The sequence below is a fragment of the Canis aureus genome, chromosome 23 (genome assembly GCF_053574225.1).
Source record: "Canis aureus isolate CA01 chromosome 23, VMU_Caureus_v.1.0, whole genome shotgun sequence".
Lineage (NCBI taxonomy): Eukaryota > Metazoa > Chordata > Mammalia > Carnivora > Canidae > Canis > Canis aureus.
In genome coordinates, this window is record NC_135633.1 from 28914971 (window position 1) to 28942294 (window position 27324).

General features: G+C 35.0%; 1 protein-coding gene across 6 annotated transcripts in view; it reads left to right on the forward strand.

Annotated features, from left to right (window-relative positions):
* UVRAG (UV radiation resistance associated) overlaps positions 1–27324 on the forward strand; it is a 313421-nt gene that overhangs the window by 137152 nt on the left and 148945 nt on the right. For all 6 annotated transcript variants that reach the window (XR_013362269.1, XR_013362268.1, XM_077867104.1 and 3 more), the window contains exons 7-8: positions 9642–9747; positions 26513–26639. Coding sequence is in view for 4 of the 6 variants with exons in the window: in XM_077867104.1 (XP_077723230.1) it covers positions 9642–9747; positions 26513–26639 (233 nt within the window). In the remaining 2 variants the exon portion in view is untranslated. The remainder of the gene's footprint in view (positions 1–9641; positions 9748–26512; positions 26640–27324) is intronic.

Sequence of the window (27324 nt, forward strand, 5' to 3'; positions counted from 1 at the left end):
TATCGCTGATTTGTGAAATTCTTTGTGTATTATAGATACAAGTCCTTAGTCATATATATATATGTATATATGACATTTTTTCCTACTCTGTCTTGATATTTTGTTTTTGAAATAATGCCTTTTCTCAAATTTTGCTAAAATATGTTATATCAGGTTTTTATTTTATGGATAGTGCTTTTTGTTTCCTGTTTAGGGAATCTTGACTAACCCAAGGTCATAAAGTCATGAATGTATTTTCCTACATGTTATTCTAGAAGTTTTATAGTTTTAGATTTTACATTTAGTTTTTGATCTATTTCAGTTTAACATTTTGTGTATGGTGTGAAGTAGAAATTAAGGTTCATTTTTTCCCTCCATGTCAATATCCAGTTATTTCAGTGTCATTTTGTTGACAAAACTTTTCTTTCCCTAATCAAAAACTAAAGTGATTTTATGTAATGGGTCTTTTTCTATCATCTGAATTCTTTTCCATTGATTTATTTGTTTAGACTTCTGTAACTACTACTTTATAAAGTCTCTCTTTGTGATAAATCATAAAATCTGGTAGTGTAAGCTCTTACTTTGTTTTTCTTCAACATTTTCTTGACTATTCTAGGACTTTCATATTTCTATCAATTTTAGAATCAGCTTGTCAATTAAAAAAGAAGACTGCGAGGGTTTGGCTGGAATTGCATGGACTCTAGATACATTTAGGGGAGACTTGACTTCTTAATATTGAGTCTTCCAACCCATGTAATTGTTATAGTCTATTTTTTTTTTTTTTTTTAGGGGCTTTTACATTTCTCTCAGCAATGTTTTACAGTTTTCAGTGCACAGGTCTTTCACATCTTTTATTAGAGTTACCTAGTTATTTGTTGATATCATATACAATTACCATTAGGTTTTTATATGTTAATCTAGAATCTTGCAGTCTTGCTAAACTTACTTATTAGTTTAATTATGAATTTTTTAAATTTTTATATGTGTACAATAAGGCATCTATGAATAGCATTTTTGCTTCTTTTCTATATTTATGATTTTTTAATTGCCTTATTCCAGTGGTTTGGACCTTGGTTAAAGTCTTGAATTAGAGGGCTGAAAGTGGGCACCTTTTCTTGTTTCTGATCTTAATATGAGGTGTAGAATTTTTTCGTATAAAACCCTCTTTGGGGATCCCTGGGTGGCGCAGCGGTTTGACGCCTGCCTTTGGCCCAGGGCGCGATCCTGGAGACCCAGGATCGAATCCCACATCGGGCTCCCGGTGCATGGAGCCTGCTTCTGCCTCTGCCTGTGTCTCTGCCTCTCTCTCTCTCTCTCTGTGACTATCATAAATAAATAAAAATTTAAAAAAAATAAAACCCTCTTTGTATTAGCTGTGGATTTTTAAAATAAATTCTTCATCAGAGGAAGCTCTCCTTTTTCCTTAGTTTGTTGGAGATTGTATTTTGGGGGGTTTTGTTTTGTTTTTGTTTTTGTTTTTGTTTTTGTTTTTGTTTTTTGTTTTTAATCACTAAAGCTATTGAATTTTATCAGATGCTTTCTGGGAGGCATCTTTTGAGAGCCATATGGATTTTCTTCATTATTTTGTCAGCATTGATTTTCAAATGGTAAACTAACCGTGTACTCTTCAAGTAAACCTATTTGATCAAGATGTGTATTATTCTTTTCATACATTGCTGGATTTGATTGGGTTACATTTTATTAATGATTTTTGCATTTATGTTCATGTGTGATATTTGTAATTTTCTTTTTTTTTTTAAATTTTACTTATTTATTTTAATATGATAGTTACACAGAGAGAGTGAGAGAGAGGCAGAGACACAGGCAGAGAGAGAAGCAGGCTCCATGCACCGGGAGCCCGACATGGGATTCGATCCCGGGTCTCCAGGATCGGGTCCTGGGCCAAAGGCAGGCGCCAAACCGCTGCGCCACCCAGGGATCCCTGTAATTTTCTTTATCATGTTTTGGTATGGAGATTATACTGGCCTCATAAAACAAATTGAAAAGTGTTTCCTCTTCTTTGAAAGATTTTGTTAAAACTGGTATAACACCAGTGAAACTCTCTGAACCTAGAGTTTTCTTATTTTATTTTTAAAATTTACTAATTTTTTATTTTTTTAAAGATTTTAATTTATTTATTCCTGAGAGATACAGAGAGAGGCAGAGACATGGGCAGATGGAGAGGCAGGTTTCCTGTGGGGAGCCTGATATGGGACTTGATCCCTAGGCCCTGGGATCATGACCTGAGCTGAAGGCAGATGCTTAACCACTGAGCCACCTAGGTGCTCCTATTTTTAAAATTTAAATTCAGTTAATTAACATAAAATGTATTATTGGTTTCAGAGGTAGAGGTCAGTGATTCATCAATGTTATATAATACCCAGTGCTCATAGCATCAGGTGCCATCCTTAATGTCCATTACCCAATTACCCCATCCCCCCAACAATTACCCCTCCAGTGACCCTCAATTTGTTTCCTATGATTAAGAGTTTCTTAGGATTTGTAACTCCTCTGAGTTCGTCTTGTTTTATTTTGTCCTCTCTTCCCCTATGATCCTCTGTTTTGTTTCTTAAATTCCACGTATGAGTGAGATCATATGATAATTGTCTTGCTCTGATTGACTTATTTCTCTCCAGTTCATCCACGTCATTGCAAATGATGAGAGTTCATTTTTTTTTTTGATGGCCGAGTAGTAGTCTATTATATATATATATATATATATATATAATAGACTACTTCCTTTCCCTGCCTCTTCCCCCAATAGCTGCCTTTAGTGCCGTAACAGTCCAGTCCCACAGCAGAAGCAATAACTCGCATATGAAGTTAAAAGGAACACTGTGAAAGGGGCGTACCTTCGTGCAGCCAGTTCTCTCATCAAAGACCTATGCATTTTTACTATTTACTTAATAAACTGGGATTTTCAGACAGTAGGAAGCTTTTTCTTTTTTTTCTTTTTCTTTCTTTCTTTCTTTCTTTTCTTTCTTTCTTTCTTTCTTTCTTTCTTTCTTTCTTTCTTTCTTTCTTTCTTTTCTTTCTTTCTTTCTTTCTTTCTTTCTTTCTTTCTTTCTTTCTTTCTTTCTTTCTTTCTTTCTTTCTTTCTTTCTTCTTTTTTCTTTTCTTTTCTTTTTTTTTTCGCAGTCCCGTATCTGGTTTCTACATGGAGGACTAAACTCATGCTTTTAGCTAAATGTGGTCTTTGCCGACTAAATTTAAGACGCAGCGGTTTAAGAGATTTACATACTGATGTAAATCTAGTAGGGAAATAAACAGTTGCTATAAAATGTGGTTCTGTAATCTTTGTTAGTGGTTTGTAGGCATGATGCCATAGATTTCTAGAGTAAGGAGTGCCTTCAACTGTCTAAAATAGTCTAGAAAGATCTTTGAAAAGGTTGTGCTTGAACTGCCTCTTTAATGGACTCAGGAGTATTCTTATCTGTAAGAGATGGGGAAAACTCACAGGCAGGTGGATCAGCTCACTCAAAGGCACAGAAACAAGAAATGGCATGGTGTGTTTGGAGAATTGCTGGAAGCTGAGCATACAAGGGTAAGAACTGTCAGGAAATAAGACTGGAGATGTATGCTGGGACCACATTAATTACAAGGGGCTTTCCTTGCTTTTAAATTTCTGTAGAGCCAACTTTGTGAGAGAATATTACTATCAAGAGAGTGTGTACACATATATTCCCAGAGCGAGAGGCAATAGGATGGAGTATAACCGCTGTTGGATTCCATAGGATCCTCGAGGAAGTTGCTGAGTAACTTATCTCATGAGCAAACTAGCTATAATGAATTGAGGATAACTATCAGGCAATTTCTGAAAGTACAGATTATATCATGAATATTTTTAGTGTCGTCATCGTCGTCATCATCATCATCATCATCATCATCATCATAATGTTGACAGAGGGATCGGTAGATCCCTAATAAAATTAACCTTGTGTATAGGATATCTTTCAGGTTAGGATTAGTGAGTAATTTTTAAAAACATATAAAATATACAATTACCATTAGGTAATATATATATATCACATCTTCTTTATCCATTCATCTGTCGATGGACATCTGGGCTCTTTCCATAGTTTGGCTGCTGTGGACATTGCTGCTATAAACATTGGAGTGTAAGTGTCCCTTCAGAACACTTCATTTGTATCTTTCAGGTAAATCCCCAGTAGTGCAATTGCTGGGTTGTAGGGTAGCTCTATTTTCAACTTTTTGAAGAACCTCCATATTGTTTTCCAGAGTGGCTTGTACCAGCTTGCATTTCCATCAAGAGTGTACGAGGCTTGAACCTAGAGTTTTCTATGTGAGGGTGGTTTTAATTACAAATTTAGTTTCTTTAACTGATAATGATGATTCAGATTTTCTAATTCATTTGTTTGTTTTGGAAACTTGTGATTTTTTAAAGCAATTTGACTATGTCACCTACATTTTTAAAGTTTTTGGCATATTACTCATAATTTCTTAATAATTCCCTTTTAATATCTGTAAGATCTAGTGGTGTCTTTGCTTCTGTTCTTGATGTTGGTAATTTGTTTTTGCTCATCATTCTTTATTTCTCCTCTCCTCTCTTTTCACATCTACATCATCCTTCTTGTTCCTATTTTAACTTAGAACAATGCCTAAACTTTTCCTAGGGAGGCTGTAATAACCACACACTAACCTTCCTGTTTACAGTCTTGTTTCTGTGTTCCATTTACCTTATTACAGGAAGAAAGATCTCTCTAAAATGCAAATATAGTTATATCTTTTCTAGCTTGAAACCTTGTTTCCTAATACCTTCAGAAAAAAAAAAATCTATGCTCTTTCCTATGGAATACAAAGCCATCAATGATAAGGTGTCTGTCTCGATAGATACCTGTCTTTTTTTTTTTTTAATTTCTCCTTTTTATCTCTTCCCATAGGCCATAGGGAAGTATACTGCTTTTCTAGGGATTCTGATTTGTCCTTCTTCACCTAAAAGCAGAATACAGCATTTCAAAAGTGATATGATCAACACTAAGTAGACAAAAATTGTCTCCTAACTTCTCCTTTACTGAGATGATTGTTAATATTTGCTGGATATGGTCTCAATATTTATTATTTACTTGGTATAATACCTTTTATTCAGTATATTTTTATTTTCACAGCACTATCTTACCTCAAAACATTACTTTAAAGTCCATTTTCGATTTTACTGTTATTTCAAAGCATATTAAGTAATAGGGATGCATCTATTTTCTCCAGAGTACCTATCAGATAACTATTTGATCCTTCCTCCTCAAGCCTGTGATAATGATTTTACTTCAGCTTGGCAGTGTTAGTGTTGGTATTCGACCTGTCACCAGATGACTAGATGATGTATATTTCTTTATACTATCATTTCATAGTTTGCAAAATCAAGAAACATTCCTCTGAAACTGCCTAGCTGGTTTGGAAGTAAAGTAGTTGTTTCTTTTCTTGTCAGTCCTTTACCTCCTCACCCCCAGGGGAATCGGGATGCCCCATGTTATGTTTAAAAGCCTAAACACATCAAACTTTTATTCTTCTGTTGAGTTTGAAAGGGGGACGTTATTAGCTCTGTCTTGATGTAGCAGGGGCTCTGAAAGTCTATTTGGATAACACTGAAGATTGGAGGAAATGTGACTCTGTCTGTGTGTTTTAAGCCCCTAAGGTAAGATCAGAAAGCGTCTGGGGCAGTGAGAGCCAAATAGTTGAAGTCATACATTAATTATGGTCATGAATCATTTTTATTTTTAAAGTCTTTACCATTTGACAAGGTTGTTTGCATAGTACCAGTGAGTTTCAGGCAGCATTTTCCCCCCTTTTAAAGTAACAGGCTATTTTGTTGATTTCTGCTCTGAGTTGATAATGCCTATTATTATTAGAATTCTGATAACTTTTTTAGTAAAAATTGCATGTTTCCTTACTTGATTGGTCTTCATTTGATTTTTGTTTTGATATAATATTTTAAAGTTATAAATATAGAAAACGATCACATTAATCTTTTAGAGTCTCCAGTTGATATTGGTAAAAAATAATCAGATCTTGGGACTGAGCTTTTATATTCAGGAGTTAGTTGACATTCACTCTGCAGAAATATTCTGAGTGCCTCCTTTGTGCCATATTCTGTTCTAAGCACTGGGAATATATAGAAAAATACGAGATTTTTTTTTTTTTCCTCAGAAAGATCTAGTAGGGAAATAAACAGTTGCTATAAAATGTGGTTCTGTAATCTTTGTTAGTGGTTTGTAGACGTGATGCCATAGATTTCTAGAGTAAGGAGTGCCTTCAACTGTCTAAAATAGTCTAGAAAGATCTTTGAAAAGGTGCTTGAACTGCCTTTTTAATGGACTCAGGAGTATTCTTATCTGTAAGAGATGGGGAAAACTCACAGGCAGGTAGATCAGCTCACTCAAAGGCACAGAAACAAGAAATGGCATGGTGTGTTTGGAGAATTGCTGGAAGCTGAGCATACAAGGGTAAGAACTGTCAGGAAATAAGACTGGAGATGTATGCTGGGACCACATTAATTACAAGGGGCTTTCCTTGCTTTTAAATTTCTGTAGAGCCAACTTTGTGAGAGAATATTACTATCAAGAGAGTGTGTACACATATATTCCCAGAGCGAGAGGCAATAGGATGGAGTATAACCGCTGTTGGATTCCATAGGATCCTCGAGGAAGTTGCTGAGTAACTTATCTCATGAGCAAACTAGCTATAATGAATTGAGGATAACTATCAGGCAATTTCTGAAAGTACAGATTATATCATGAATATTTTTAGTGTCGTCATCGTCGTCGTCATCATCATCATCATCATCATCATAATGTTGACAGAGGGATCGGTAGATCCCTAATAAAATTAACCTTGTGTGTAGGATATCTTTCAGGTTAGGATTAGTGAGTAATTTTTAAAAATTGAGGTAAAATTTACATACATTGAAATGCATAGATCATTAGTTTCAATTCTTTGTATAACGGTGTACCCTCACCCCAGGAAAGATATATGCTGCATTTCCATCACCTCAGGGAGTTCCTTTGTTCCCCCTGTTCTCTACCAATCAGTCCCACCCCACATAGACAACCAGCTGTCTGGCTGAACTGTGTATACGTGGAATCATACAGTATGCTTTCTGGCTTTTTTCACTCAACATCATGTTTTCGGGATTCATTCATATTGTTATGTGTACCAGTGGTGTCTTCCTTTGTATTGATGAGTAAAATTTCATGATTATACCTCAGTTTGCTTATTAATTCTCCCTTTTGACACTTGTGTGGTTTTCTATCAACAGTCTTCTATAAATCTTCGTGTAGACATATGTTTTTACGTTTCTTGAGTAAATGCTTAAGAGTAGAAATACTGGGTCATAGTTTAGACAGATGTTTAACTTTATAAGAAACTGTTTCCCAAAAGTATCCCAAAAGTGTATTCTTCTACACCTTTACCAGCAATGTGGAAAGTTAAAATCGCTCCACAACCTTGCTAGTATTAGGTGTTGTCATTTTAATTGTAGCTATTCTAACAGGTATGAAGTGGTACCTCCTTATGATTTTATTTTATTATTATTTTTTTAAAGATTTTATTTATTCATGAGAGAGAGAGAGAGAGAGAGAGAGGCAGACATACAGGCAGAGGGAGAAGAAGCAGGCTCCATGCAGGGAGCCTGACGTGGGACTCGATCCCGGGACTCCAGGATCACGCCCTGGGCCGAAGGCAGGCACTAAACCTCTGAGCCACCCAGGGATCCCCCTCCTAATGATTTTAATTTGCATTTTCTTGATGACCACGACATTGAGTACCTTTCCCTGTACTTATTGGCCATTCTTATTTCACCTTTGTGAAAAATTTTATTTTTTTGTTCATTTTTAATTGAGTTGTCTTTTTGTTACTGATTTATAAGAGTTCTTTATATACTCCAGACACAGTCCTTTGTCAGATTGATGTTTTGCAAGTATTTTCTCCCAGTCTGTGGACTGCTTATCATTTTCTTAATGGCATCTTTAGATGAACAGACATTTTTTATTTTTGTTAAGTCCAGTTTGTCTAATTTTAATTTTATGGTTAGTGCTTTTCATGCCTTCTCTATGAAATATTTACCTCCCCCAAGATTGCAAGATTCTCTGTATTTCTTCTATAAGCTTTATGATTTTAGTGTTTATGTTTACAGTGCTATCCTTGAATTAATTTTTTCATGTGCTGTGAGGTAAGGAATGAAATTAATTTTCCTCCCCTATGTTTATCCAGTGTTTGTTTAAAAAACTTTCTTTTCTCTATTAACTTGCTTGGGTTCCTTTGTCCGAAATCAATTGGCCATATATGTGTAGCTTTATTTATATAATCTTTACTCTGTTCCATTGATCTTTGTTTTGATCATTATGCTAGTACCATATTGTTTTGATTTTGTAGTTTTATAAAAAAAAAGTTTATCTTGGTTTATCTAGAAGATTCTTTGCTTTTCTGTATAAATTATAGTATCAGCTTTTTAATTTCTAACAAAAAAACGAAAGCCTTTTGAAATTGGAATTGTGATTATGAAACAATCGACCCATATATAGAAATATAATGAATTTCTGTATATTGACCTTGTATACTGTGACCTTATGAGTTCTAGTAGTTGTTTTGTAGATTACTAATGGAATTCATTTTCATTATATGAAAATTATGTCATCTAAAAATAAAGACAATCTGACCATTTTTGCTGTGTATATGTATAAGAAATATATAAACTATATTTGAAAACCAAGAGACTAAGAAAAACACACACTCATAATTAAAGCAAAAAAGAAAAATAGTTCTTGATTTTTTCAGTGTTCCTGTTTCACAGTGGCTGCTGCTGCTTTAACTGGGGTTATTGTTAATTCTTTTTTTCTTTGTGTATACCCATAAGTAATATTTATTTTTTTTTAATTTTTTTTTTAAACTTTATTTATGATAGGCACACAGTGAGAGAGAGAGAGAGGCAGAGACACAGGCAGAGGGAGAAGTAGGCTCCATGCACCGGGAGCCCGATGTGGGATTCGATCCCGGGTCTCCAGGACCGCGCCCTGAGCCAAAGGCAGGCGCCAAACCGCTGCGCCACCCAGGGATCCCCCCATAAGTAATATTTAGCCTTGTTATGAGTGATATTCTTCTGGTGACTTTAGCACTTAATTTCTCTGGGCCTCAGTTTACATCTTTGTAACATGATAGGGTTCAACCAGATTATTTTCTTTTTAAAGATTTATTTATCTATTTGAGAGAGATGGGCAGAGAGAGAGAGAATCTTCAAGCAGATTCCCCACTGAGTGCAGAGCCTGACTTGGGGTTCCATCCCTTGACCCATGAGATCATGACCTGAGCTGAAACCAAGAGTCAGGCACTCAACCAACTGAGCCACCCTGGGTCCCCTCAACCAGATCATTTTCTAAGGTGTCTTCGAGATTCCTGTGAGTTTGCCATTTTAGCTCTCAATATATCAGATGGGGCAGGCGGGCAGGAATAGAAAGGATGTTTTTAGGGTCTGTAGTAATCCCTTTTCTTTCATTATAAATATGCTAGGGAATTATGAAATGATCAGTTTGAGTTTATTACTAATTCTGTTTATCATGGAAGGTTTGTCCTCATTTTGTTCCATTTACATTTGTTACTCTGTGTTAAGAGTTATGGTTAACTCACTTAAATTTTTCTGCAACTTTTATTTCTAGGCTTCATAGAGCCCAGTGTGCAATTAAACAGACTCAGGTAACTGTTCAGAAAATTGGAAAGGAAATTGAAGAAAAGCTAAGGCTCACATCTACAAGCAATGAACTGGTAGGTTTTTAAATATATTTACTTGTTTAGACTCCATGATTTCTAAATGTGATCATTATATTCTTCTTATTAGTAGTTAATTTTTTTCAAAAAGCTTTAGGTAGTTATTTTTTCTTTTAATGTTTTGCTGTGACTTATATTGGCATTTCAATGTTAGAAAACACTTTCCCGTCTCCTGATAATGCAACATGCAAAGTGCCTGCCTTTTACTGCTAGACAGAACTTCAGATTACGTACGATTACTTAGAAAATAATTAAAAGCTATTTTATTAATGCCTTGTCAATATGAACTCTAGACGTGAACTGTATAGTGAATAAGAAATAGCTGCCAGAAGGGAAAAAAAAGCCTTTAGGGACTAATTTCCTTTTAGAAGATGAGTTTAAAATTATTTGGAATGAACTTATTAATAGGATTGCTTATGGACAGTGTTCTCTTTTTTGGGAAAGATTCCTTTAATTAGGCATTTCCAAAGAAATAGAAGTTCTAACCCAAATGGACAGATTTAAGATATTAATATAATTTGGGGTTGCTTTATGCTCTTTCTAGTAGAAAAAATATATTAATTTTGGAATAAAGATTCTGTCTTTGTAAGCAGAATAGTAGGCATAACTAATAAATTGAACTTTTCTCAAATGAAGCCACATGGCTATGGGTAGCTTTTGATGAAATTTGTGCTATGGATTATGATAGTTAAAATATAATTCAAATCCTTAATTAAGTCTTAACTAAAAAACTTTTAAGTATTTGTTTGTACAAACTCATTCTCATAGGTTGGCAGTATCTTCCAGTTGTCATTTATAGCACTATCAACTTAGGAGAAGGCCTTTTTATCTCCAAACAAAAGTTCTGCATTACGGTGCCTGGGTGGCTCAGTCAGTTAAATGTCTGCCTTTAGCTCAGGTCATAATCCCAAGGTCCTGGGATCAAGTCCGTATGGGGCTCCCTGCTCAGCAAAGAGTCTGCTTCTCCCTTTGCCTCTCTCGCCACTCTTGCACTCTCACTCTCTCTTAAAAATAAATAAATAAAAATCTTAAAAAAGAAAAACTCTGTACTATCTTGAAGATTTGCCCAAGATAGTAAATTAACAGAACTATAGAAACACAATGTAGTTAACCACCAGCGCTGGAATTTGAAGTGAATGGGTGATGAATGGTTATTTAAACTATATAAAATTGTTGATTTTAACCCATAAATGGCAGTTTCATGTAATTCAACCTGATGTATAAAATGGCTAGTGCTGTACCTGGCACAGAGCAGACATATAAAATATGGTAGCTGCAATAAATATAGTAGTAATTCTTATTCATATGATTTTTCTTGTCTATGGAAAGCCTTCTGTTTTGGAGAAGCTGTTAAACCACCTCGTTTTAACTCAGGCTCAGTAAAGGAAGAAAACCCAGACCACAAATATATTGGAAAAGGAGAAAAAGCAGCTAATTTTAATCCTATCTGTAGTGTTTCTGTAGTGTTGAGAAATGCCACATTTTTAGAACCTTTGTCTGAGGAGAACTTGCTAGGTTTTCTTTTTCTCTCTTATTTTCATCTCCCAAGGCAAGACTGGGAAATTACTTATTTCATTAAATGACAGCATATGTTTTGTCTCAGTATGGAAAAATGTATGTTTAATCCTATTTTTCTAAAATATAAGTGGTGACACACAGAGCAAGGTGATAGAATGTATGAGTTTAAAGAGGTCAGGTTCATAGGTTCACTGTGTGTTTTTATGCTGCCTGGTCAACATAGAAGAGAATTGTTGATTTTTGAACTGAAAGTGAACCTAGAAATCATCTAGTTACCGTATAACTTCACTAAAACCACCTCCTCAGTACATTTTGTTCCCTTACCTGTTTTTTTCTCCATAGTATTTATTACCCTTTAACATGCTGCATACTTTTCATAGGTATTTTGTCTATCTCTCCTAAACTGTGTGAGGGGAGAGATTTTGTCTGTTTCTTCACTACTGTGTTCAGCAGTATCTAGAGAAGCATTTGACATAATAGATCCTCAGTAGATACTGAAGTTAGGAATGAATCTAGCATGTTAAATAACAAAATTCAACCAGGGAAATTTGAATTTCCACTTGGCTTTTTGATTCATGAATCAATGGGACATCAAGTAGAGAGGAGCAAGTAGAGAGGAGCTCCAAAGAGTCCTACAAAATGGAAGGTTTTTATAGAAGGATGGTAGGGCAAGAAAGTTATTAGCAAAAGAAAAGGATTGTTCTAGGCAAGGCCACCTTCTAGGGATAAAAGTAAGGTGTCTTATCATGCAGATTGCTTCATCTTTTTTTAGGGATGGAGAGGGCCAAAGGGGCAAACTTATTGGCACAGTTTGAAAAATTCCTGGCTGGCCAGATAAGACTACATTTCTACAGAAGGTTGACACTGCAGTTAGATTATTCATTAAGCAACTTGGTCTAAGCGACACCATTTTGGACCTGTACTTAGTCTTTTTATTTATTTTTTTAAATGAGCATTAAACCCTTACAAAAGGATGGAGAATGAGGCCTGAAGAAAGGAAGCAACTTTTCCATAATCATTTGACTAGAAAAGACAAATTTTGGTTTACTTGTCTTGTTTCAGGGAATAATGCCGTTTACTTGTTAATTTTCCACTCTAAGATTTATCTGTGGCAAATTAGAAACCTTTACTATTATGTTTTTTCCTCATTGCCTTCCTAATTGCTACAAGGTCATCATACTCCAACCCAAGCATTTTCAATTTTTAAGAATTGACTATAATTTTAACTTATGTATAAGCAGTCAGAAGGCATACTTAATGCCGAAAGAAATCAGATTACTTTGTAAGATCAAATGTAACTACCTCTGTTATTAGAAAGTGAGTTCATACTTGATGGCTTTTAAAGATTTAGCATCTTCCCATGCTATGTCAATAGCTAACATATCTTTGTGACATTTAATTATGTTTCTTATGAAATTTCTCCTGTTGTCATTTTGAATTTTTGCTTATATATTATGGATTTTGTCAAATGCCTTTCCCGTATCTGTGATAGTTGTATTTTTTCCTCATGTTCTTGTATTATGATAGTCAAATACACTGATTAAACTTTGAATGTTGCATTCCTGGGGAAAGCCCCTCTTATTCATTTGGAATTATTCTTTTTTATGTGTATTGCCAGATTCAGTTTGCTAAAATGTTTAAAGGATTTTTGCATCTATATTCATGGGGGAATATTGGCCTGTTGTTTTGTTTTCTTAACAATCTCTGTGTCTAGTTTTGTTGTCAGGGTGATACTGGCCATAACTAATGAGTTGGGAAGTGTTTTTCCTTTTACTTTCTAGAAGAATATGTGTAGAATTGGAATTTTTTCTTAAATGTTTGGTAGAATTTACCAGTGAACCCATCTGGACCTGGAATTTTCTTCGTGGGTTTTGAACTAGGAGTTTAGTTCTTTAATAGTTGTGGGTTATTGAAATTCTCTGCTTCTTGAGTGAGCTTTAGTAGCTCATGTGTGTCAAGGATTTGTCCATTTCATTTAAGAGGTTAGTCTTTTTAATTTTAGCTATTCTCATGTGTGTAGTGTTTTCTTATTTTAATTTATAATTGCATTTTTATGATAAGCATTTTTCATATCTATTGGTCATGTATATAATCTTTAAGAAGTGTAAGTTTAAGTATTTTTACCCATAAAAAAAACAAACAATGGGGCACCTGGTGGCTCAGTCAGTTATGTGTCTGCCTTCAGCTTAGGTCAGGATCCCAGTCTGCTTCTCCTCTCTCTTGTGGCCCCTCCCCCTCCACTTATGTGCCTGTGCTTGCTCTCTCTCTTTCTATCAAATAAATAGATAAAATCTTTGAAATAAAGAAGAAACTATTTAGATTTACAGAAAACTTGCAAAAGTAGTTCAGAGTTCCCATTTGACTTTCATCCAGTTTCCTCTAATATTAACCTCTTCTATAACCATGTTACATTTGACATAGTACATCATCAAACCAAGAAGTTAACATTGATACATTACCATTAACTGTGGGCTTCATTCAGGTTTCACCAGTGTTTCCACAAATGTCTTTCTTTTAAACAAATAGACTTTATTTTATAACAGTGGTAGACTTATAGAATTACTACAAAGATAGTATAAGGAGTATACCCTACAACCAGGTCCTCCTGTTATTAACATTTAACCTAAATGTGGTACATTTGTTACAATTAATAAACCTGTACTGATAAATCATCATTCACAAAATCCATGCTTCCTTCAAATTTCCTTAATTCTCACCTAATGTTTTTTTCTGTGCCAGGATCCCATGCAGGAAACTATTACAGTTAGTAGTCATGCTTCCTTAGACTCTACCTGGATGTGAAAATTTCTGACTTTCATTGTTTTTAATGACTTTGACAGTTTTGAGGATTACTAGTAAGGTATTTTATAGAACATTCCCTGACTGGGATTTGTCTTATGTTTTGCCATGATTAACCTGGATTCTGATGTCCTTTTTTTGGTCCAGTATCCAGCCCAGGATACCACATTGTATTCAGTCATGCTTTCCAGGCTTCTCTGATCTATGACAGTTTCACATTCCTTCCTATATTTAAATCACCTTTACTCATCACTGTTAATATTTACCTGAATCACTGCTTGGTTAAGGTAGTGTCCCCCAGCTTTATCCACTATACTATCCAAAGGACACTTTGGAGTATCCTTTCCATACTCAATTTTTTGAAAGCAAGATACTAAGTCCAGCCTTCACTCCAGTAAAGGGGACTTGTGTTCTACCTCCTAGAGGGGGGGCTGCCTACATATGTTATTTTGAATTCTTTGTGAGGAAGATTTGCACCCCTGCTCATTTATTTAATTATCCAGTCATTTACTCGTTAGTATGGACTTGAATATATTTATTTTATTCTTTAGGTTATAAACAAATACTATGTTATTTGTTTTCTTGCTCAACTTGTAGCATCAAGAGCTTTTTCAGGTTGGCTCCTGTGTCCTTTTGACATGGATCTCTTTTTTTATTTGTTTTTTAAAACACTTCCTTGGTTTCTGACACTATATGATCCAGGCTCATCTTGTATTTTCTCTGTCTCAGCCCTGATTTAGCCCTTTTTCTGAGGAGTCGTGTTCCTGTCATTGGGTAATGGTATTTAGAAACAAGAACTAGGCACTGGGTGTGCTTATAGCTATTGGGTTGTAACTACTTCTAGGCCCTCTCAGTGGACAGAGCTGATGTATATACAAGTATCTATGTCTATGTATGTATTAAGCTAAACATGAGTTTGTGCTAATACCTTCAACTATAACACCATAGAGTTAATTCTCACCCTACACTTTATTTGTAGTATCTTTTCTGTTAGTGAGAAGCCTGGCTCCCATTATCTGTAATTTATTAACTTATTTTTTCAGTCCTAGTATACATGTAAGTAGTTTCATATATTTTCCCCTTATTTTTAAATGAGATATCTGTCTTCTTGTGTTAAAGTGAATGGGTGGCGGATTGTGTGTATATCCATACATTTGCAGGTATATTTGCATTTTTCTTTTTTTGGATACAAGTCCTTTTTCTGATATATATGTTGGGAATATTTTCTTATGCACTGTGGCTTGCCTTTTCATGTTCTTAATGGTGCCTTCTAAGGGCAAAAGTTTATAAATTCAATGAAATACAGTGTATTTTTTAATGTTATTTTATGGGTATGGCTTTTTGTTTATAAGAGATCTTTGACTAACCTGAAATCACATCAATTTCTTCTATGTTTGGGGATCCCTGGGTGGCGCAGTGGTTTAGCGCCTGCCTTTGGCCCAGGGCGCGATCCTGGAGACCCGGGATCGAATCCCACGTCGGGCTCCCGGTGCATGGAGCCTGCTTCTCCTTCTGCCTATGTCTCTGCCTCTCTCTCTCTGTGTGTGACTATCATAAATTAAAAAAAAAAAAAAAATTTCTTCTATGTTTTATTATAAAAGTTTTATATTTTTGGGCTTGACATTTAGATCTATGATCCATCGCAAGCTGGTTTTTGTGTATGAGTTCAATAAGATTCATTTTTTTCTAAATGAATATGCAGTTGATTTAACATCATTTGTTGAACAGTCTTTCCTTTCCTAATTTACTTGTTTTGAAGTGTTTGTCTAAAATCAGTTAACCAAATATGTGTTCATCTATTTCTGGATTCTCTGTTTTATTCCACTGATCTATATGTCTACCTCTTACCAACACCAAAGAATTCTTTTTAATTTATTAACGTAATATCTTGCGGTCTTGTTCTATTAACTTTTTAAAATCATACTTATTTTGTATATTTATTGGGATTTTCTGTGTAAACAATCATACCTGCAAACTTGGACTGTCTTGAGTGCTTTATTATTTAATTCTTCTGACTTATTTCAATAGCTAGAACTTATATACAATCAAAGTGATGCAGTGAAATCATTTCTTTATTCCTGATTGTGGGGAGAAATGATTCATCCTTTCTTAATTAAGTATAATGGTAGTAACACCCTTTATTGGTGTTAGGAAATTACCTCTTATTCCTACTTTCTGAGATGTTGAATTTTGTCAAATGCTTTTTCTGCATCTATTGAAATAATCATGTGGTTTTTCTCCTTGATTCTCCATAATTTAATTTCAGATGTTTAACATTATGTTTCTGGAATAAACCTGAATTTGTTACAATATATACTTTTTTTTTTTGATATCTTGCTGGATTTGATCTGGAAATAATTTAAGGAGTTTGTGCATATTTGTTAGAGATATTATAATACAATGTTTTAAATTTATCAGTTGGTATTAGAATTACGGTAACCTGGTAAAATTAGTTGAGCAGCGTTCCTTTTTCCTATTCCATCTTGACCAAAAGCAGAAGTCTCTGCTTTTAATATTTTCTAGTGCTGTGCTGAGATTTCATATCTTTTTATTCATTATGAGAGTATTTTACTTTTTCTGATACTTGACTGAGATTTCATCTTTTTATTCTTTATAAGAATATTTTACTTTTTCTTACACCATATTTGTAATTGTGGCTTTGTATGATAATTCTGACATCTGGGTTATCTTGTGATTGGCATATATTGGTTGTCTTTTCCCTAGAGAGTGAGTCACATTTTCCTGGCTCTTCATATCATATATTGAGTAATACTGCATAGTATCCTGGACAATGTGAATGAGATTTTGTGGACTCTCTGGATTTTGTTACTTTATTCTGAAGAGTATTGATGTTTTCATTTTAGTAGGTAGTTAACTTGTTTAGGCTGGAACTGCTCTGCCTGCAGTGGACCTTGGCTCAGATTTCATTCAGTTCAATACTTTTACCCTCAGGCACAGCTGCTTTCTGTATGCCTCATACATGTGTGGTTGAGGATTCAGAGACTCATATTGAATTTAAACAGAATCTGAGGGGATCCCTGGATGGCTCAGCAGTTTGGCACCTGCCTTCGGCCCAGGGCGTGGTCCTGGAGACCTGGGATCGAGTTCAGCATTGGGCTCCCTGCGTGGGACCTGCTTCTTCCTCTGCCTGTGTCTGCCTCTCTCTCTCTCTCTCTCTGTCTCTCCTGAATAAATAAATAAAATATTTTAAAAAACATATTTATAAACAGAATCTGGGATGTCCATTTTCTGCCTTCTTCTGTTCTGGTGGCCTCGATTGTGTGATCTCTTTCCCCTCGTTCCTTTGGCCAGAAAGCTAGTTGTTTTTCATTGGAGTTTTACCGCAGCCACCTTCAGGACAACGCTACAGAAAAGGGGAAATTCACTCTGTGTGTTGGTTGCTTGCAGCAGGTCCAGAGTCTCCAAAATTTACCTGTCACTGATCAATTTCCAGAATCATCAAGTAGTAGCTTTTTGTATATAGAATCTATAGCTATTATTTATGAGAGGACCAATTTGTTAGGTGCTTATTCTCACACAGTGGAAGTAGAACTTGTATGTTTTATTATTATATATCTTTGCCTTTATCTTCCTGGCTGGTCCTGGGTTCTAGGCCTTATATTGCCACTGAGTCTGTGATATTACTGGATTAGATTAAGTATTTTCTAGGAAAATATTTTCCCTTTCTTAGTGATTGAGAAGATGTAAGTGCAATAGAAAGAACCTATGCATGACGTTTAAAAGCAAATTTGTTCTCATAGGACAACTGCCATAGTTCTAAAACTTTTTTTCCCAGATTGCTAATTATTTCCAGGTTTTGTGGGAAAACCAATATAGATAAATGTGCCCTAAGCCACCATTCTCAAACTTTTTGGTCTCAAGACTCCTTTATACTCTTAAAAATTATTGAGACCTCAAAGAACTTAGCATATATCTGTTGATGATGCCTAGGTTAATAAAAGACAGATGGATTCTCACATTTATTTCTGCAATAAATCTGTTGTGATACCACAAATCTTAGAAATTCTGGAAAGCTCTGCTATACAGTTATAAGAAAATAAGAGTGAAAAAATGAGATAGCAGCTTAGTAGTAATATGAAAATATTTTTGATCCCACAGACTCTAAAATGGCCTCAGAAATTCTCATGGTTTCCTGGACCATGCTTTGAGAAAATTTTGTCTAAGACTTTTTAGCTCTAATGTGATCTAAAGAAAATTGTTTCCTTTAGTATGTCATTTACAAATTAGTCTGTCATTCTGAAATGAGTCTTTAACGTTGCCCATCATTGTCTTTGTAAAGACCCCAAAATAAGAATGTGTGTGCTTGCAAATAGATGAATTTGCTGTGATTTTCAGAGCAGATACATGTTGCATAAAAACACCAAAATCCAATTAAAAGTGATCCACTGGAGATGCACATGTGATATTAACTAGGAGTAAACAGGGATCCCTGGGTGGCACAGCGGTTTGGCGCCTGCCTTTGGCCCAGGGCGCGATCCTGGAGACCCAGGATCGAATCCCACATCGGGCTCCCGGTGCATGGAGCCTGCTTCTCCCTCTGCCTGTGTTCTGCCTCTCTCTCTCTCTCTCTGTGACTATCATAAATAAATAAATAAATAAAATTTAACTAGGAGTAAACAGATAAATAAAACACGGAAACCCATTAGAAGATACTTATGAAACATTAAGGTCTTTGAGCACTTTTGTTCAGTGCATTAGAAAGGAAGCTAAACCAGATCCCACTTGGGCAGATTTGTTTACTCATCAGAAATTAGAGCCAGCTATGCTGGTTTTGAATGACTTGATAAATTTCTGCAAGTGGGCCAGTTTCTGCACATGGACCAAACACACTGTAAACATGCCTTCCTGTATCAGTTTAATATTTAGATTAACTTGTACCCTTGATTCTTTGATTCTAGAAAATGCTTCCCAATCTGAGCATGTACCCTGGAATAGAGCAGATCAACCCTCTAAGTAGGCATATCTGTATTCTGTGAAAAGTTATTTTCCCCTTTTTGGAGGGGCTTTTTCCCTCCAAAAAATTCAGTTTAGAATTCAGTTTGCATATTTTGTGGAGAAATTCAAGTTATGAAAATGGAACACTTCTTTGTGAGAAAAGATTACTTCCTAAAAATTTGCGTATGTTTTTTCTCAGTGATGTAAAAACGCCATAGTGTGCCATGATCACACCAAGAAACCCAAATTGTTTCTTGGTTCCTTTTTCTTTAATGATAAACAACCTCATGGCCTTTGGTCTTTGCTTTTACAGTGGGTTGACAGGGCAAGATGGCTTTTATCACCATTAGACCCAACCTCTTTAGAAGCACGTAGTATGCCCTTCATAAATATTTGCTTTGTTCAAGAAAAATTGCGTAGGAATGTTTTATATTTCATAGGGTTTTCCAGTCAAATATAATAATGATGATTGGAAATAAGCTTTTCAGCTTGTTTTCTTGGCTTGAATGTCTTTAACAGATGATCATGCCATCTGTTTAGAATCAGTATTTCAGTGATGAGGAAGAAAGCATTTTGGGTGAGAAATGATAGCTCTACTTTCCACACAACTGCGAAGTCATTTTCCATGCCCTTTGCTTCAACAAGGTTATACCATTACTCATCCCACTGAGTGCCTTTGCTTCTTCATTATATGTGAATCAAATAGAGATGCTGACTTTCATCATATTTAATTTATTTAATGAAAAGGTTTCTTTTCTCATTACAGTTTTAATTAGTGTATGTCTTAGGAAGGAGACAAGAATTTATTAGGTACAGCCAAATATTACTAGTTTGGTTAAGATGCATGTCATGGAAAATCATATAAAGTATATTACTGACACTATTGATAAAGACCAGGAGAGAAGGACACACACATTCATAGCACAGTAATTGTGGGTGAATGTAAACGTGTGCAAGCACCTGTATATGTTTGTTGTGGGGGCAGATTTCAGATTTTATCTGGAGGCAAATTCTGGCCTCCAAAGACATTTGGATTAAAAGGGAGTCTGAGTAAAGTTTTGATTCTGGTTTCATAGGTTTAATTAAGTAGGAAGTATTTTAATGGAAAGATAAGTTAACAAACTTATTTAGCAAACTTAATTTTATCTCTAATAGAATGTGTCTGGGATTTGTTTTATTAAATGAACATTCAGTAAAATTGACTTTTTGAAGTATGGTTCTATCATTTAAGAAATAAGCTTTATTTTTTAGAATAGTTTTAGGTTTACAGAAAAATTGTACAGAAAGTATTTCCCCTCTTCTCCTAGTTTCTTTTATTGTTAACATCTTATATCAGAATGGTATATTTGTTACAATTGTTGAATCAATATTCATACAATATTACTAACTTACGTCTGTAGTTTCTGTTAGGGTTTGCTCTGTGTTGTACAGTTCTTAGGGTTTTTTTTTAAGATTATTTATTTATTCATGAGAGACACACGCACAGAGAGAATGAGAGAGAGAGAGAGAGAGAGAGAGAGAGAGGCAGAGACACAGGCAGAGGGAGAAGCAGGCTCCATGCAGGGAGCCCAGTGCGGGACTCAATCCCAGGACTCCGAAGGCAGGCAGGCACCAAACTGCTGAGCCACCCAGGGTTCCCTAGTTCTCTAGGTTTTTTTTTTTTTTTTCCATCATACAATGCCTGGTCTTCAATGAGGTTTTTAAGAAATGTTTATTTACAATGATGATTACTGAAATGATATGTTAAGTCAGTTTCCTTTTTTTTTTTTAATTTTTTTTATTTATTTTTTATTGGTGTTCAATTTACTAACATACAGAGTTCTCTAGGTTTTGACAAATGCACAGTGTCATGTATCCACCATTGCAGTATCATGCAGTGTAATTTCACTGGCCTAGAAATCCTCTAGGATGAATCTACCATCCTTTTCCCCCTCTCTTAGAGACCCTTGGCACCACTGATCTTTTTACTGTCTCCATAGTTTTACCTTTTCCAGGAATGTCATGTAGTTGGAATCAAATAGTATGTAGCCTTTTCAGGTTGACTTCTTTTACTTAGCAGTATGCAACTAAGGTTCCTCCATGACTTTTCATAGCTTGATAGCTCATTTCTTTTTGTTGCTGAACAGTACTCCATTGTATATATATGCTACAGTTTGTTTAACTATTGAGCTATTGAAATGCATCTTGGTTGCTTCCAAGTTTTGCAACCTGCCTTGCATATGTCAAATAATTATTAGTAAAGCTGCTATAAAACATTCATGTGTAGATTTTTGTGTGGATGTGAATTTTCAGCTCAACAAGTAAATATCCTGGAGCATGATTCCTGGATCGTATAGTAAGCCTATGTTTAGTTTTGTAAGAAAATGCCAGACCATCTTTTAAAGTGCCTATACGGTTTTGCACTGCCACCAACAATAAACGACAATTCCTATTGGTCCATATCCTTGCCAGCACTTAGTATTGTCAGTATTTTGGATATTTATATATATATATATATATATATATATATATATATATATATGGCATTTCACTGTTGTAGTTTGCAGTTTCTTTATGACATGGTGTTGAGCATCTTTTCATATGCATATTGGCCTTCTTTGATGAGATTTTTAAATTGGGTTGTTTATTTACTTATTGTTGGGCTTTTAGAGTTTTTGTGTATATTTTGGATATGATTCTTTTATTAAATAGGTCATTTTTAAGTATTGTCATCCAGTTTGTAGCTTTTCATTCTTTTAATAGTGGTTTTTACAGAGCAGAAGTTTTAATTTTACAGAAGGCCACCTTAGTTTCTTCTTTCATAATCATGTATTTGATTTGTATGTAAAGTCCTCTAAATTTTCCAGTGTTATCTTCTAGAATTGGTATGATAATTTAAAAAAATTTTATTCATGATTTGACTGGGGGTGGGGGAGGAGCAGAGAGAGAGGGACAAGCAGACTCTGGACTGAGTGCAGAGCCTGTCACGGGGCTTGATCCCACGACCCTGAGATCATGACCTGAATCAAAATCAGGAGTCGGATACTTAATCTATTGAACCACCCAGGTACCCCAGATATGATAATTTTTTTATTTTACATTAGTTCTGTGGTCCATTTTGAGTTAATTTTTCTGAAAGGTGTAAGGTCTATATCTAAATGTTCTGTTTCATTTTGTTTTTGTATGTGGCTGTCCAATGGTTATAGCACCATTTGGTGTAAAGGCTATCCTTTTTGCTTTGAATTGCTTTTGTTCCTTTGACAAAAATCAGTTGACTGTATTTGTGCTTGTATGTGTTTCCAGGTCATCTATTCTGTTCTGTGCATTTATTTGTCTATTCTGTGCCCATGTCACACTGTCTTGATTATTGTAGCTTTATGGTAAGTTTTAGCATTAGATAGTGTCAGTCTTCTAACTTTATTCTTTTTCAGTATTGAGCTATTCTGGTTTATTTGCCTTTCTATATAAACTTGAGAATCAGTTTGGTATAAACAAAATAATTTGCTGGGATTTCACTGGATCTATAGATCAAGTTGGGAAAAATTGAACTCTTAATAATATTGTCTCCCTGTCCATGAATATGGACATTCATTTATTTGGCTTTCCTTTGATTTTTTTCATCAGTTTTCCAGTTTTCTTCATTTTAGTCTTATACATATTTTGTTAGACTTATACCTCAATATGTCATTTTTTGAATTTCTAATGTAATGTTGTGTTTTAAATTTCATATTCTAATTGTTCCTTGCTGTTACATAAGAAAAATATGGACTTTTGTGTATTAACCCTGGATTGTGCAGCCTTGCTATAATCATTTTTTACTTCCAGGAGGCTTTGAGTTTTGTTTTTTTTTTGGGGTGAGGGGGGTTGATTCTTTGAGATTTTCTACATAGGTAATCAAATCATCTGTAAACAAAGATGATTTTATTCCTTTTTTTCCCAGTCTGTATGCCTTTATTTCCTTTTCTTGTTGTACTGCATAGTTAGGATTTTTAGTAGATGTATGATAGTGTGGTGAAAGGGGACATCCTTGCCTTGTTCTCTAATGTAGGGAGAAAGTGTCTCGTTTCCTATAATTAAGTATGGATGATCCCTGATGTAAGATTTGACTTTATGATGGTATGAAAGTGATAGGCATTCACTAGAAATTATACTTCAAATTTTGGATTTTGATTTTTTTCTCCAGGCTAGCAGTATATGGTATGATGTCTGGCAGGGGTAACAAACCGCAATTGTCAGTCAGCCAGCCATATAATCATTAGAGTAAACAACTGATACACTTACAAGCATTGTGTACCCATGCAACCATCCTTGTTTCCCTTTAAGTACAGTATTTAATAAATTACATGACATATTTAACACTTTATTATAGAATAGGTTTTGTATTACATGATTTTACCTAACTGTAGATTATTGTATATGTTCTGAGAACACTTAAGGTAGGCGAGGCTAAGCTGTGGTGTTTAGTAGGTTAAATGTATTAAATGTATTTCAACTTAAAATATTTTTTTAACTTAAAATATTTTTAACTTATGATGGGGTTATTAGGACTAACCCCATCAAGTTGTGGAAGATCTCTGTGATGTTAGCTGTACGTTTTCTGGCAAATATTCTTCAAAGTTGAGAAAGTTTTCCTTTATTCTTAGTTTGCTGAGAGTTTTTATCATAAATCAGTGTTGAATTTTGTTATATGTTCTTTAAGCATGTATTGATATGATTATATGACTTTTCTTTTTTAGCATGGTTGATGTGGTGAATTTCATTGATCACTGAATGTTCAACCTGCTTTGCATATGTTGAATAAGTTCCTTTGGCTATGGTGTATAATTCTTCTTAAACGTTGTTGGATTTGATTTGCTACTATTTTGTTGATGAATTTGCATCTGTGTTTATGAGAGATTGGTCTGTAATTTTCCTTTCTAGTGATGTCTTAGTTTGATTTTGGTGTTAGAGTGATGCTGACCTCCTAAAATGAGTTAGGAATTTCTTTAATATTTTGGAAGAGTGTTAAAAGAATAGTATTATTTATTTATATGTTTGGTAAAATTCACCAGTGAAACCATCTGGGCCTGTACTTTTCTATTTTAAAGTGCTGTTATTTATTGATTTAATTATTTCATATATAAGCCCTTTCAGATTATTTCTTCTAGCATGAGTTTTAGTAGATTGTCTTTCAAGGAATTAGTCCCTTTCATCTAAGTTGCCAAATTTGTAGCCATAGAGTTGTTTATAGTATTCTTTAATTATTCTTCTAATGTCCATAGGATCAGTTTTGATGGCTCCTTTTTCATTCCTCATATTAGTAATTGCTATCTTCTCTTGTTTTCTTGGTTAGCCTGGCTAGATTTTATCAAAGTTATTGGCCTTTTCAAAAACCCAGCTTTTGGTTTTATTTATTTTGTAATTTTCTCCATTTAATTTATTCTCTTTGGGGTTCACTAACTTCTTGAATCTGTAGATGTATTTACTCTACCTAATTTGGGAAGTTTTTCATCATTATTTCTATGAGCGCTTATTCATTTCTGCTTTATTCTTCTTTCCTCCCTGTACTTGATAATACAAATATTAGATCTTTAGATACAGTTCCACACATCGTGAGGCTTTGTTATTTTACAGCCTATTTTCTCTGTCTTATTTAGTTTAGGTAGTTTCTATTGTTTTATTTTCCAGCTTAAAGATTTTTTTCTCTGTCTCCTACATTCTGCTGTTGAGCTCATTCACTAAGTCTTTTATTCCAGATATTTTCAGTTGTAAAACTTCTATTTGATTTTATTTTTATATCTTCAGTTTCTTGACTGAGACTTTGTTTCTTTACCAAGATGTTCTGTTTTTTCGTTTGTTTTAAGGATGTTCTAAATTGTTATTGAAGCACTTTTATGATAGTTGCTCCCAGGTCTTTGTCAGATAATTGTAACATGTCTGTCATCTCAGTATTGATATTGGTATTAATTATCCTTTTTCATTTACTTTGACATCTTTCTATTTCTTGGTATGAGTAATTTTTGATTGAAACATGTACATTTTGGATATTATGAGCCTCTGGATCTTATTTAAACCTGTTTTATCTGGCTTTTTCTGACACCTCTTTCTCTAATAGGGAAGGGAAAGATGCTATCTCATTACTGCCAGGTGGGCTTAAAAATCCAGGTTGCTCAAGCAGCTTCCATTGACACCCAAGTAGCAGGTGTGTTGGAAAATGGGGCCTTCTTACTTTGGACCAGGACTGGGAGTTCCAGCTCTCCATTAGGCCTCCACTACTAATACCTGGCTGGGAGGTATACAAGTACTTTGATATTGTTCCCCACATGGCCTCCACTGATAGCATGCTGAATAGGGTGGCTTCATCAACACTATATGGTAAGGAAAGTTCTCGCTTTCCACCAAGCTTCCCTCCTCCAGCAGGGAGGAAAGGATTATCTCATTATTGCTATAAGTCTAGGCTCCCCCTGTGATGTCCACTGATAGGATTGGTTACCACCTAGAGAGGGGAAAGCCCCAGGGCCCTGCTTAACTTTCTCTGAAATCTGTGGGATATTAGAGCACCTTGGTTCAGTTTGGCAGAGATGGAAATTTTTTGTTTCTATGGATTTGCCTAATATAGACATTTTATATAAATGGAGTTCGTGGCTTTTTTAAACTGGCTTCTTTCATTTAGCATAGTGTTTTCTTTCTTTCTTTTCTTTCTTTCTTTCTTTCTTTCTTTCTTTCTTTCTTTCTTTCCTTCTTTTTCTTTCGTTTTATTTATTTATTTGAGAGAGAGTGTGAAAGAAAGAGCACAAGAAGGGGGAGAAGCAGAGGAAGAAGGAGAAGTAGACTCTGCTGAGTGGGGACTTGACCCAGGCTAGATCCCAGCACCCTGAGATTATGACCTGAGCTAAAGGCAGACACGTAACTGACTGAGCCACCCAGGCACCCCAGTATATTGTTTTCAAGGCTCAACCATGTTATAACATTCATCAGTACTTCGTTTCTTTTATTGCCAGATAATATTCTATTGTATGGATGTACCACATTTTTTTCCTGTTCATCAGAAGATGGACATTTGGATTGAATCCACCATTTGGCTATTATAAATAATGCTGCTATGAAAGTTCATATTCAGGTTTCTGTATGGACATGTTTTCGGTTCTCTTGGGTGTATACCTAAGCAATAGAATTGGTGGATCCTGTGGTATCTCTATGATTGAGTTTTTGAGAACTCCATTTCTAAAAATTTATTTCTTGTCTTAATTGTATTGTGATCTCAGGGAAAAGGCCTGAGATATTTTGTAGTGTTTTTTTTTGGTTCTTAGAAAGACCTGTCCCCAGACTCCAGGTTTATTCTTTGCTTTTATCTCTAGTCTTTCCATTAAAATGGCAGGTGTTGATAATTAAGTTACTCAAGAGATCTATAAATTAGATGAATATTAAAGTGCTTTAGGCCATTATTCATTTGGAAATACTGTAAATGTATAATTGTTCCTAGTCATGACTTTCATATTCATAAATTTACCTGTGCTTTTAAATTATTTAGAGAAAACAAACTGAGTGCTTGCAATTAAAAATTTTGGTGCTTCGAAATGAACTGGAAAGACAGAAGAAAGCTTTGGGACGAGAGGTGGCATTACTGCATAAGCAACAAATTGCATTACAGGACAAAGGTGAGTAAAAATACCATAGAAACAACCTAACCCTTACATTCAGTCTTTCTTTTTTCTTCTTGGTAGGCTCACATAGTCATCTTTGTACAAATATGCTGATACAATTTAAAAAAGCTTTTGGGGGGGGGGATGCCTGGGTGGCTCAGTGGTTTAGCACCTGCCTTCTGCCCAGGGTGTGATTCTGGATTCCCGGGATTGAGTCCCGCATCGGGCTTCCTGCATGGAGCCTGCTTCTCCCTCTGCCTGTGTCTCTGCCTCTGTGTGTGTGTGTGTGTGTGTGTGTGTGTGTGTGTGTCATGAATAAATAAAATCTTAAAAAAAAAAAGCTTTTGGAAGTATTTTGAAGGTGATACATACAAAAACGTGTACAAACGCACACACACACTGTATTTCAAAATGAGCACACTTACATGAGCAGCATCTCTACTGGGAAACAGAGTATTACAAGGAGCCCAGAATCTCAGAAGCTTCATCTTCCTTTCTGTTTAGGACATCTCCAGCCAGACTAACCATTACCTTGACTTATTACACCAAAATTGGTTTTGCTTCATCTTGAGCTTTATGCAAGTAAGATCATGTAATATGTACATTTTATGTGCTGGCTTCTGTTCAACATTTTGTTTGTAAGTTTCATCCTAACCTGCATATAATTTAGTCTTAGTTCATTCTTACTGCCGATAATATT